This window comes from Olea europaea, chromosome 16 (genome assembly GCF_002742605.1).
Source record: "Olea europaea var. sylvestris chromosome 16, O_europaea_v1, whole genome shotgun sequence".
NCBI classification, from domain to species: Eukaryota; Viridiplantae; Streptophyta; class Magnoliopsida; order Lamiales; family Oleaceae; genus Olea; species Olea europaea.
Window position 1 is genome coordinate 10391320 of NC_036252.1, and position 12640 is coordinate 10403959.

General features: G+C 37.3%; 1 protein-coding gene across 1 annotated transcript; it reads right to left on the reverse strand.

Moving 5' to 3' along the window:
- Positions 1-1548: 1548 nt before the first annotated feature.
- LOC111412060 (aspartyl protease family protein 2-like) lies at positions 1549-3659 on the reverse strand. The gene has a single exon (XM_023042805.1). It carries the CDS (start codon positions 3428-3430, stop codon positions 1850-1852), a length of 1581 nt encoding a protein of 526 aa, XP_022898573.1. The 5' UTR covers positions 3431-3659; the 3' UTR covers positions 1549-1849.
- Positions 3660-12640: the final 8981 nt, after the last annotated feature.

The window sequence follows — 12640 nt, forward strand, 5'->3', positions numbered from 1 at the left end:
TATACTCCAATGCTTTTATGAAAAAGCCAATCACGTGATCTTCTCACTATTCCAGTAAATAATTCTCAATTAAGTTGATCAAAATTGATTGCTTCGATTTTGAACGTCAACAAAGAACATGAAAATAGGATGGAAATTATTGCTAAACTAGTACTTCACCTCAAAATGATGGGTAGAAAATCTAGTAGGTCACTACACTTTCTTTGATTTTCTTTTTTAAACTCCAAAACTTTTGCAAATAGTTAGTGTAATTTCAACACTGTTACTATTAATCACTACATCAACAATGTCAAAAGTGCAGGATAATTAGAAAACAATTTTGAAAATACCGTGGGTATTTGAGTAAGTGTTGGGAATCTGAAATAAATCCATAGTTAGAGCCTGTTTGGGAGTAATTTTAAAAATTGATTTTTTGACCGTTAGGAGAAAAGTGGGGTCTACTTGTGAAAGAAGAAGTCAAATATGACGGCTTGAATAGTGAAATAACAGTCAAAAAATCAATTTTTTGGATGAAAAAATTGCTCCAAAACAGGCCCTTATAAACAATTAAAACCCGGTTTATTGGGCCAAATAACTGGCGACCCAAGAACTTGACCAGGCCGATTTGTTGTAGATGGTTGGACTCACTTATCCGATTAAGAACTGGTTTATTTACAAGCAAACTCTTTTTTGTAAGACTTAGGCCCAATTAATTGTTACTTGTCAGGGTTTAATGTGACCCACATTTTTCACCTTTTTATCCATAAATTTTTTTATCATCTTTTATCAAATTTATTGAAAATATGATTTTTAACTAAGCCAAATAGAGTCCAGCAAGCTTACCATTAGGGCAAATAAAATCTTTATTCATTTTTTGTATTTATAACTAATTTGTTATTATAGTAAATCATTTATTGTTACCTTAAAATATTTTTGAAATTCATCATTTTACTAATTATTTTATGAATTTAATATGCATGGAGAAATTATTTTTAGTTAAATAAAACCAATACTTTAATAATAAATAATTTAAACTAATTTTGAAATTTTATAATATCCAAAATTATAAAATTAAAATGTAAACATTATAGTCACAATAAGTTTATAATATCAATAATTTATAGATATAAAAATAATTAGTGACGAATAGCTTAAAATGTTTAATTTTATCTCAAAGAGAAAATGATTTACTTTGAATATTTCTAAATAATTTTGAAGCAGTGACCTAACAGTCCGATGGACGACCCGATAACATGGCGTCTCGACCAAATCGATGCCTCGATTAGATCCTATAACTATGACTAAAACAACATATCTCTCCATGTTGAGCACAATTGAAATGCAATACTCAATTTTTGTTCCTTCTTTGACTTGAACACTATAGTAGCGCATCACTTAAGGGCATGTTGGGTGACGTGAATGATGCAACATCGAACAATACTAAAGAACAAAAAAAAGAAGTTAAAATCTTATTTTTGCATTGTCGAGCATAGTATTAACCGTTTACCAAACATGCACCCATGAACATTTTAGCAACGAAAGTGGTGTAGGGGTCTTCTGAACCCTAGATTGTTTCACAAATAAGCAAGCAACTTTATTGTAGATCTAAGAAACATTTCAAATTTTTTGCATACAGCTTAGAAAGAAAACAGATTATGTTGTGTAGTAATCAATCAATATATGAATTGCATAAGCCTAAATCCCAAAAAAAAAAAAAAAAAAAAAAGGATGGGAAAGGATTCAGTATCATGTCATTTTACCTCCTTTTGTAAGTAAACAGTGACATGTATCCATGTACATGGATACACACGACCCAGGTATGTTTACAGTTTTCCACCAGCCCCATAACTATGCAGTAAGTCAGACAACGTTATATGTCAGCACATTTTGTTGGCGCGAATCCTAGTCTCGACTGTTTCGTGTCGTACAATATGTGAAAATTCTGCTGTTGGTAGTTGCCAATAATGGATAGAGCCGAGCGGGCCGTCCCCAAAATTGCCAAACAAACCACCTCTTCCGGCTCGAGCTTGATGAAATAGTTCTCTAATGGGAAATTCCATACTGCTCCATCACTAAACAGAATCCCGAACGAGGGCATATCCAATTTCACCGCTCCAGAAACATTATAACAAGGATCGAGTATCGGAAAATCTTTTACAACCGGATATCCCTCGATCTTCTTTACAAAAGCCTCCTTAATAATCCTATAAGCCGGATCAGCAAAGTAACTCAACGTAGTCCCTGAATCGACGATAGATCCACCAGCACCTTCCGGTGACAAATCCCATGTCTCTGCTGGTATATTCAGAACCTCTCCTCCAACTATAATCGAGTTAATCCCGACATAGTAGAATGTATCAACCGGATTTTCTTTTCCCACAACAAATGAAGTGAAATTCAATTCAGGATGGCTCAAAAGGTCTTTATCCTCACCAAAAATCAACTTGCTACTAACATTCGCATTACTATTTCGATCCACGAGACAATACGAGAACGAGTGGCCATAAAAAGATCGAAGCTGCGACGAAAACGAAAGTGGCCCTCTTCCAAGCCCTAACAATCCAGCAGCACCATGAAATAGACCTCTATTCCAATGACCACATCCAAACATCACATTTTCGACTCTCCTAAATTCTGTGTTCCCATTCCGTGTCGTGAGATTAACAGTGAAAGTTTCGAGTGCGAAATCACCAGTTGTGTTAGAACTATCTCCATACCAATAATAATAAGGACAACTCTGATTCTCAGCATTGCATTGCTGTGGAGGATCAGGCGATGAAACTAGGTGACACCGTGGATCACGACAGCTTATATTTCTAAACGAAATCGAATCATTGGGGTCATAATAAGGGCCAGTTTGTTCAAAACAATCATAACAAGGAACACATTGAATCCAATTAAGATCACTACCAGTATCAAGAATTAAAGAGAAATGTTTAGGAGGTGTACCCACAAAGACATCAATGAAGTACTCTCCTGAACCAAGACTGACTCCTGATTCAAGGGTGGCCGTCAGCTGCCCGGAAAACCCACTTTCCGGCGAAGAAAACTGTTGACCACCATCTTTCTTTACTCTTGAAATGGTGTTCTGGTTCTTTTTCTCTATAATTCTCTTGTGCAATGTCTGAATCCGAGTCAAATCCTTCGCTGTAGACTCCATTAAACGATCTTTGCCGTTAATTTCTCGCCCATCTGATCTGTGCTTTAGATGAAGCTTCACTGACGGGGCCGGTCCATTTTCCGGCGTAAAATTAAAGGGGGTATATCCTTTCTTCGATTCCGAGAAGCTACAATCTGAATCTAATGAGGAAGAAACAGAATTGAAGCTCGAATGATCAGGAAATTCTATGCCCGTATCATTGAAAGTCAAACTCTTAAAAGCTTCAGCGGCAAAAAAATCACAGAAAAACAAGTAAAAGAATCCCGAAACAAGAAAAATCTTTGACACCATGAATCCTTAACAAAAATAAAAACAAATTAAAGGAGAATGAGTTTAATGAAGTCTTATTGGGAAAGCTTGATAAATTAGAATATTGTTTATGGAATTGGGTCATTGGCGTGTCAGCGTGTGTGCGAGGAAGGGAGTTGGGGATATTTGAATTGGAATCAAGACTTTGAATATCTTTGTAGTCTGCATCTTTTCAGATGTCAAATACTGCGTCTCGACACGGTTTCACACGAGAATACTGAATCAGCTCAAAAGGTCTCATCGTTTATAGTCATTGTACAAATTGTCTTTACTTATTCAAATTTGACATTTACACGCTCTAATTAATCTACTTACACAAAGTAGGTAGATAAAATTTATTGATAAAATAGGTGCTAACAAAACTTAGGCCGTTGATTTATTTAGATTTCAAAATCTGGTTTTAAGATGAGTGATATAGATCTTACCAACTCATACTTTACGAAGCATCACTCGTACACGAAGCATCACTCGTACACGCTCATTTCGATCATTTTCTTGAACAATTGGTTATTTCAGTTTCATTCCATCAAATATATGTAATTGATGCAAAATGTCCCTATCATTTGCGATCGGTGCACAAAAAGTCCTTTATCATCTATTTTCTCCATTAAAATACTGTAAAATAATTAATTACCTCCCTCTTTAAATAAACAAATAGACAAAAAAAAGTATAAAAAAATAAATAATTATAATCAAAGTTCTAAAATTTTCAAATTGTGAAAACGAGTTCCACTTAAAATAATATAAAAAATAAAAAAATAGATGGGTTTGAATTAGAACAGTTAGGATTGATGTTGGATTAAAATCTTGAATGAACCTCTAATGAAAGGGAAAAAAATCCCATCTTCATACATCATTTTGTAATACAAAATAAATTGGAAAAAAAGTCAGAGCAAAATTTAAAAATAATGCAGTGTGTATATATGCACATACATATGTGTATGTAATCATCAACAAAAAGTAAAATCAAGCATTTGCCCAAAAATCTAAATCCCTAATAAAAAATAAAAAAAATAAAAATCTCTCATAACTTTTGCTGAAAGCAAACAAAATATTTGAACACAAACTTTGATTACAGAATAATAGCTAAATTCCTAACTGGTGCAGTAATGGGATGGAGAGAATGGATGGTGGTGGTAGTCTCCAGTAGGGCCAAAGTCGAATAAAAAAAATAATTAATTAATTAATTGTTTTTTTAAAATTTTTTTGTTACTTACTTTATTTTATACTATTAATTCTCTTTTTAATTATTATGGGGGTGGTGGACGGTAAGGATATTTTGTGTAATGAAGGCCAACAATAGGAACGATTTAACACCAATTACCCATATTTGACGAAAGAAACTGATAGTAGAAGACATAAATGACCAACTCCACAAGAAAAAATTGAAATGAAGGTGTAACTGTCAAATTTAACAAAAAAAAAAAAAAGGAATAATTTGTACAATGAGTGTAATCAATAAAAACGTTTTGTACTAATTACCCCTAAATATTATATACAAAATTGAGGACTAAAACAAAATTTATGGTAATAGTTTAGAACTGTAAGAACATGCTTGCCTAACTTCCTTCAATAAAAATAATAATAAATACATAATAAAAAGAAAGAAGGAAAGAAAAAACATATTATATATTTTAAATGTAAAAAAAAAAAGAAAGAAAGGGGTTGAGTTATTTGAATATATATGTAACGACTCATTTCTATGATTGATAAGGTCAAAGACATGTACACGAAAATAATACTTATTTTAAATGTAAAAATAAAAAGAATTGAAATATTTCAATATATGTAATGGACCGTACTCAAAGACTCGTTTCTATGGTTGAACTGGTCAATTACATAAATACGACACACACAACAGCTTGGCCATGGAGTTGAGTTGGTCGAGCATATTTTGAGCTTTTCAATTTTTTCTAACTAAACCAGTTTCATCTTTTACTTTGTCTTATTTTCATATTAAACAAGTACTTATATGATTAAACATATTAAGTTATTTGTTTTTACTTTTTAAAGAATAAAATAGTATTTTGACGATTTAATACTTTCATATTGCAATAATAGCATATTATTTCATGAATTTAAGTTCCAAAACATGAAATAAATAGATGGTTCATCAAATTTCTTCTCCCATTCTCAACTACAGAATAGATTCAGATGAACTTAAAAATCATAAAATTATTTATTTGAAAGCGTTACTTTAATATTGGAATAAGTATGTAACCTTTTTAAACTTTAACCATCGAAAAAATAAAAAGAAAGGGGTTCGTTGAATACACATGGTTTGCAATATTTAGCAACTCGATTCTATGGTAGAATGGTCAAATACTTGTATTCGACATACTTGATAGCTTGTGTTGACCTAGTTTCCAGTCAGACAACAGATACCGGATCTACCCGTGTACACGCAAGCCTAGTCCAGCACGCTTAGACACGTATATGGTCTGGAACAGTCAGGTAGATGGGCTTGGGAATAGCTCAAAGGCGCGGGACGACAACGTTCGAAATCCGGAGAGACATTAGTAAAACGATTGTACAATAATTACCAATCACAATTGATAAATCTATGTATAATCTCGATTTGTATTATAAGAGAGTAAAAGAGTGTTGTGTAGTATTTATTCTTGTATTGAATCTTGCATTAGTTTTACATGGGGTGCATGGGGAAGTATTTATAATAATACAAGTTGAATTGTGGCCTTCGATTTGGGAGTACACGTGGCCTCATCTTGTTAGTTAACATGTCAAGTTCTACGTTTGACTACCTAGCCTGCTACACATTTATTAATTGGCATAGCCGCCGCTATGTTTGACAAGATGAGACACTTGCACTCTATGATTGGCGTCTCATCAATCATTAAAAGAAGATTCTTGTGTAAGACCGGATCTCTAGAGAGGAGTGATGCCAAAGGTGTTCTCGAATTCGGCTTGGGCATTTGGGCCTCGGTATGGACTACCTCGGCCAGAGCACTTCGGCCTTCAAGCAGTTGGGCCACATTAAAAACATTGCTTTTGGATGTTGTGTGTTCTTTGTTGGCCTAAGGACGTGAACGGTGTGAGCTTGGAAATATGGCTTCAGCTTCCTAGAGGATGTGATCAAGGCCAAGGTAAGCTTCTCCATGTCGGGGTAGCGGGTTTCTAAAGTAGAAGCGCCTTGATAGTGTAATACACGCGGAGTTGGGTGGTACCTTCTTCTCTGATTAGGATCGCACTGATGGCCTCATTGAAAATTGCCAAATATAGTTGTAGAACTTCTCCGAATTTCGGCTTTGAGAGGAGGGGGTCTGCCCTAGGTGAATTCTAGACCTTGGAAGACCTCTTCACATTCCTTTGTCCATTTGAAACTCTTTCTTGCTTTCAATAGTTTAAAGAACGGAAGGCATTGTCGGTGGCCTGGAGATAAAGCGGTCGAGTACTGTCACCCGCCCAGTTAGGTTTTAGGCATCTTTTGGTTTCTGGGGAGATCTCATATTAATCAAAGCACTGATTTTTTTCAGGATTGGCTTTAATTCCTCTTTAGTTGACCATATATTCTAAGAACTTTCCGGAGGCAACACTGAATGCACATTTGAGGGGGTTAAGCCTCATTCTATACTAGAATTTGGAAGGTATTGTTCAGGTGTGCCACAAGGTCATCCCCCTTCAAACTTTTCACTAGCATGTCATTTACATACACCTCCATAGTCTTGCAAATGAGGTCCAGGCATATCTTGTTGACGAGCCTTTGATAAGTAGCCCTGGAGTTTTTCAACCCGAAAGACAACATCTTATAGCAATAAAGGCCTCTGTCAGTGATAAAAGAGGTGCTCTCCTCATCGGCTTGGTACATGGAAATTTGATTGTAGCCTGAGTAAGCATCTATAAAGCTCAACAACTCATGTTCGACGGTGGAGTCTACGAGTTGATCAATTCTAGGGAGCGGGAAGCTGTCTTTGTGACATGCTTTGTTGAGATTGGTGAAGTTAATACATACCCTCCATTTGTCGTTGTACTTCTTAACTAGCACCGAGTTGGAGACCCACTTTGGGTAGATGGCCTCCTTGATGAAGTCATTCTTGATTAACTTCTGCACTTCTTTCTTCAGAGCCTCATATCTCTCCGGGTTGAGGGCTCTTCTCTTTTATCTATACGGGGAATCTTGGGATCAATTTAAAGATGGTGGCAACTGACCTTAGGATCAATACCCACCATATCCTCATGCCTCCATGCAAAGACGTCAAGGTTCCTACTTAGGAAGTTCTTGAGTTTCTCTTTCAAGTCAGTGGATAGGCACTTACCCGTTTTTAACATTTTGTTGGGATCCCGAGGGTCCATCAGGAAGTTTTCCAACTCCTTTACCGAGGCTGTCTAGGGCTCATGCTCAGCTACACGGATCAATTTCGTCAAGTACAAGTGGTTCTTCCCATTCGGAAGGAACGTCGATCATTTCAACATATTCGGAGGGAGGCTCTCTTGGGACATCAGTCATGTCCATCTCCATTATAATGATATTGACATCCCAAGGCTCAGCCTTCCTGATGGAGCTCAAGCCACCCCATTTTCAGTCGGGAATTTTATGCATAGATGATGGATGGAAGTGACAACCCCCAATTCCTTTAGGGTAGGTCTTCCTGGTACCACGTGATAAGCCGACTAGCTATCCACAATAAGAAATTCCATGAAGTTCAATGTTGTCTGGGGTGATTCTCCCATCTCCACTACGAGTGTGATCTTTTCCCTCGAAGTGATGCCATCTTCAGTGAATTCGTATAAGGGAGTAGTGGTGGGAGTCAACTCGTGGTCTAAGATCATCTTGTCAAAGGTAAATCCGAATAAAATGTTCACGGAACTACCATTGTCTACTAGAATTCGTTTTAATTCATTTCGGGCAACAATGGCCCTAACCACAAGGACTTTACAATGGGAAAAATGAACTCCCTCTGCGTCTTCCTGGGTGAAGATGATAGGTGGTGCTTGATTCCTTCAGGAGCTACTGTCTACAATGTAACTAGTCAATGGAGGACACTTGGCCTCTCAAGTGTAGTTTCTTTGTGAGTTCCGCATTTCACCGCCTACGTAGGGGCCTCCAAATATGGTATCCACCTCATCTATCAGGGCCTCCTCTTGAGCCCGATTGTCCCTACATTGTCTGCGTTCTTCTCTAAGCCTTTCCACATTTTGCTCCGACCTTCTACGGGGGATACATCCCTATGGCGGAGAGCAACCTCCTTGTGCCTAGGTTACTAGTCGTACCTAGTTGGGGGCTTGTTTGCCGGGGATGAATTTTTTCTTCTTTCACCTCTAGGACTTGCTCTTTAGGGGTGATGAGTAAAGTTTCGGCAATCCACTGAGCCATGGGAGTACGAGTGGTGATACGAATAGTACTGGTGGAGGTTCAGATCCTATCTAGGTCTAGGCCCCGAGCCTCGCCCACGGCTTTTCCCCTTCGGGGGGCCGATTGTGAAGTTCCAGCATGTTGTGTGTTGGTCACAAGGGTGACATCTTCATATGCCAAGGTCGGAACCGCATTCAAAGTAGTGGTAGTGAGTGCTTGCTTGGAATTTTCATTTCCAGTCTGGTCTATTAGTAGTCCATCAGATGGGAGGTCGGTCCTCTCGCACGTTGCCTTTACTGAGGTGGGAGGCCTCTGCTAGCCTATTCCTGTGCTCAATCAATTCTTCATTGATTATTTCACGCCTCATCATTTCGAATAGGGCATCATAAGTGGTGGGATCCTGATTCTGCATGTCCCTCCAAAACAAGGTGTTCATATTTAGGCATTTCCTCAGTGCTGACAAGGCCTCACGATTGGTGACTTGTACACAATATGTCATTTCATTGGTAGAACACAATAAGAAACTTTTTAGAGACTCTCCAGGTGTTTGTCTCATGTCCTAGAGGCACTGGATTGGGGCCTCTCCTTCCTTTCTCACAGTGAATCTCTTCAAAAATGTGGTTTTAAATTCCGACCAAGTTCTCATGCTCCTCGATGGTAGCCTGTTATACTAGATTTTAGCCGCTTAACTAAGTATCAAGTGGAAGGCTCTGCATTTTACTGCTGGAGTGGCACCTTTTAGGCTCATGTGGGTCTTATAAGCATTCAAATGCTACTCCGAGTCCCCTCTCCCATCGTATTTTGGTATCTTAGGTATAACGTAGTGGATCAGCACCTGGGTATTTCTTAGTTCCCTTGAGAATGGCAGATTTTCATTATCATCATCTAAGTCATGGGATCTCTACAGCTTATCTGAGTCGTTCTCATCGGCCTCATATCTAGGTTGCGGATGAGAGGGTCCAGCTTGATCCCTTGCCTCATTTTTCTTCTGACGCCTATTTTTAGGTGGAGCAACACAGGGGGCGTTTCCATGCCTTTCTTCTGACTATTGAGTCATTGGAAGTAAGGGCTGTGGCCTCACCTGATACTCAAGATACTACTATTGTTTTTGCCTGAGCCTCGGCTCCACAGGTCTGATTCCGTCAACTAAATTGCTAGACCTCCTAGCCTTTGTTCTGGCTCATATGCAGGGGGAAGTTGTCCTACTGGTCATATGGGACCTCGATGGGTCGGCCTCCAGCATAGTTTGATGAAATGTCAACCTCCACTTCTCTTTTCATGGGGCTCCCTACTCTGATGTACATGAGAGATGCGGCTCGTTGGCTTTGGACTTCATCCTCTTGTTGGTATTGTCCTTGAGGTGCATATGGGGAATAGGATAGCCACCCTGGCCCTGCATTTTGCATCAATAGCTCCTACATTGCTAAGTTTTGGCTGGTGATGTTCCTTATATTGGCTGTTATGGCGACTACTTCTCTTGTGAGCTGGGCAGCCATTCGCATTCCACATCTTCTGTGGTAATGGTGAGGTCTGTGATGGCCAGCAGGGCCTGTCGCTGGTGGGGCTGCATCGATGTTCTCCCTCACCCTCCTAGGGGTACATTTTCATCAGAACTCATCTTTGCTTAGTTTCAACACAAGATTTTTAATTTGTGGGGCTTCCTCTTATTCTTTTCCAAAAACAAATCCTTTTTCAAAGGGATGCCCAAATGTTTGTCTTACATAAACTTTCACCACACATTGCTCGTGGTTATGGTATTATTTCCCACGGACGTTGCCAATTTGTTGACCTCGTTTCCGGTCGGACAACAGATATCAGACCCACATGTGCACACGCAAGCCTAGTCCAGCACATTTAGACACATAGATGGTCAGGAACGATCAGGTAGATGGGCGTGGGAGCGGCTCAAAGGCATGGGACGACAAAGTTCGGAATTCAGCGAGACATTAGTGAAACAATTGTACAATAATTACCAATCGCGGTTGATGAATGTATATGTAATCTCGATTTGTATTATAAGAGAGTAAAAGAGTGTTGTGTAGTATTTATTCTTATATTGAATCTTGCATTAGTTTTACATGGGGAGCATGGGGAAGTATTTAGAGTAATATCAGTTGAATCGTGGCCCTCAGTTAGGAGTACACGTAACCTCATCTTGTTAGTTAACATGTCAAATTCTACATTTGATTACCTAGCCTACTACACATTTACTAATTGGCAGAGCCGTCGCTATGTTTGACAAGACGAGACACTTGCACTCTATGATGGGCATCCCATCAATCACTCAAAAGAGGATTCTTGTGTGAGATCGGATCTCTGTGGAGGAGTGATGCCAAAGGTGTTCTGGAGTTCGGCTTCCGCATTTGGGCCTCAGTATTAAGTACCTCGACCATAGCACTTCGGCCTTTACACAGTTGGGCCACATCAGAGGCATTGCTTCTGGATTTTGTGTGTTCTTTGTTGACCTAAGGGCTTTGGCCACCATGCCACGTGGTTTTGGCATAGATGGGTCGGCTAAGTGTATCAACACGTAACAATTTAATCATAAAGTCAAGTTAGCCAAGTACATTATGAGCTTCTTGACGTCTTATTTTATTTTTCTAATAAATCTCACATTCTACTTAGGCATTATTTTTTAATTTGTCATTGTTTTACTAGATAATTTAATGAATATCGAATCAAACACTGACAACATTTTATTTAGCTTTTCAAATAATACTCCTCAAAATATTTATTTTATCACTCAAACTTAATTATGGAGCTCTTAGTTCAATGACGTGGGCACTAATTTATTTACTAGAGTCTTATTGAGTTTCTTCTTATACCCACCAATTGAACTTATAAGCTCATAATGCATTTCAACTCGTTAATCCTTGTATTATTATTTACTTATTAAAAACTTTTGGTCTTACTTATTCAACTTCGCATGTTTTTAGACGATATTAAACAAGAGAAACATGCGGAAGTCTAATATCATTTTTCTTTTTAATCTGCATGTTTGGTACTAATTTTTCTCCCCAAAAAAATCAATTTTTTGACCGTAATTTCACTAATTCAGTCGTCTTTTTTTACTTCTTCTCTCACAAGTAGGACTCATTTTTCTTTCTAATAGTCAAAAAATAAATTCTCAAAATCACTACCAAACAAGCCCTAACATTTATTATTATTTTCAATTTCATATATTACTGTTTTCAATTTTATTCGTAACAGTCTATTTCCAATGAATTTAATAGTCAAATACCGACATTGACAACAATGCATATGGAAGTATACTCGTAATCATGACAATTAGTTGAAAATTTGTGGATTAGCGTTCATAAAAGTCTACTTCATTGCAGTATGCCAGTATGATTGATACTTAATCAATTTTTATTAATTTTGGAGAGCGGTGAATTATGAAAATAAAATAAAATTTAAATGATTTAGCCCCAGTTTGACAATCATTATTTTTATAAAATTTTCTCTACATATTTATTTTTAACCACATATTTATACAACAGAATATTCTACACGTAAATCTAAAATTTTTCATACATTTTAACCACATATTTTTTAAAAATCACTATTCAAAACTCTATTTTCTCCAAATAATGATTGTCAGCAGGGTTTAATTTGAACTAAACTGAAATTCAAACCCCCAATTAATACAAACTAAAGTTAAATGATCCAATTGACATTTTGTTGGAAGTTCTAATCAAACTTATCCACATAATATATGATAGTCAAAATAAAAATTGTGAGAAAATAAAAGGGATTGAAGTGAGATAGGGCCAATGTTGTTAGTTAGAAATGAGTCATAGTCGAAGATGACAGGAATATTATTAAATGAAGGATTCAACTACATGATAATTAATCCATTAATTAAGCCAGCCATGTCTGTA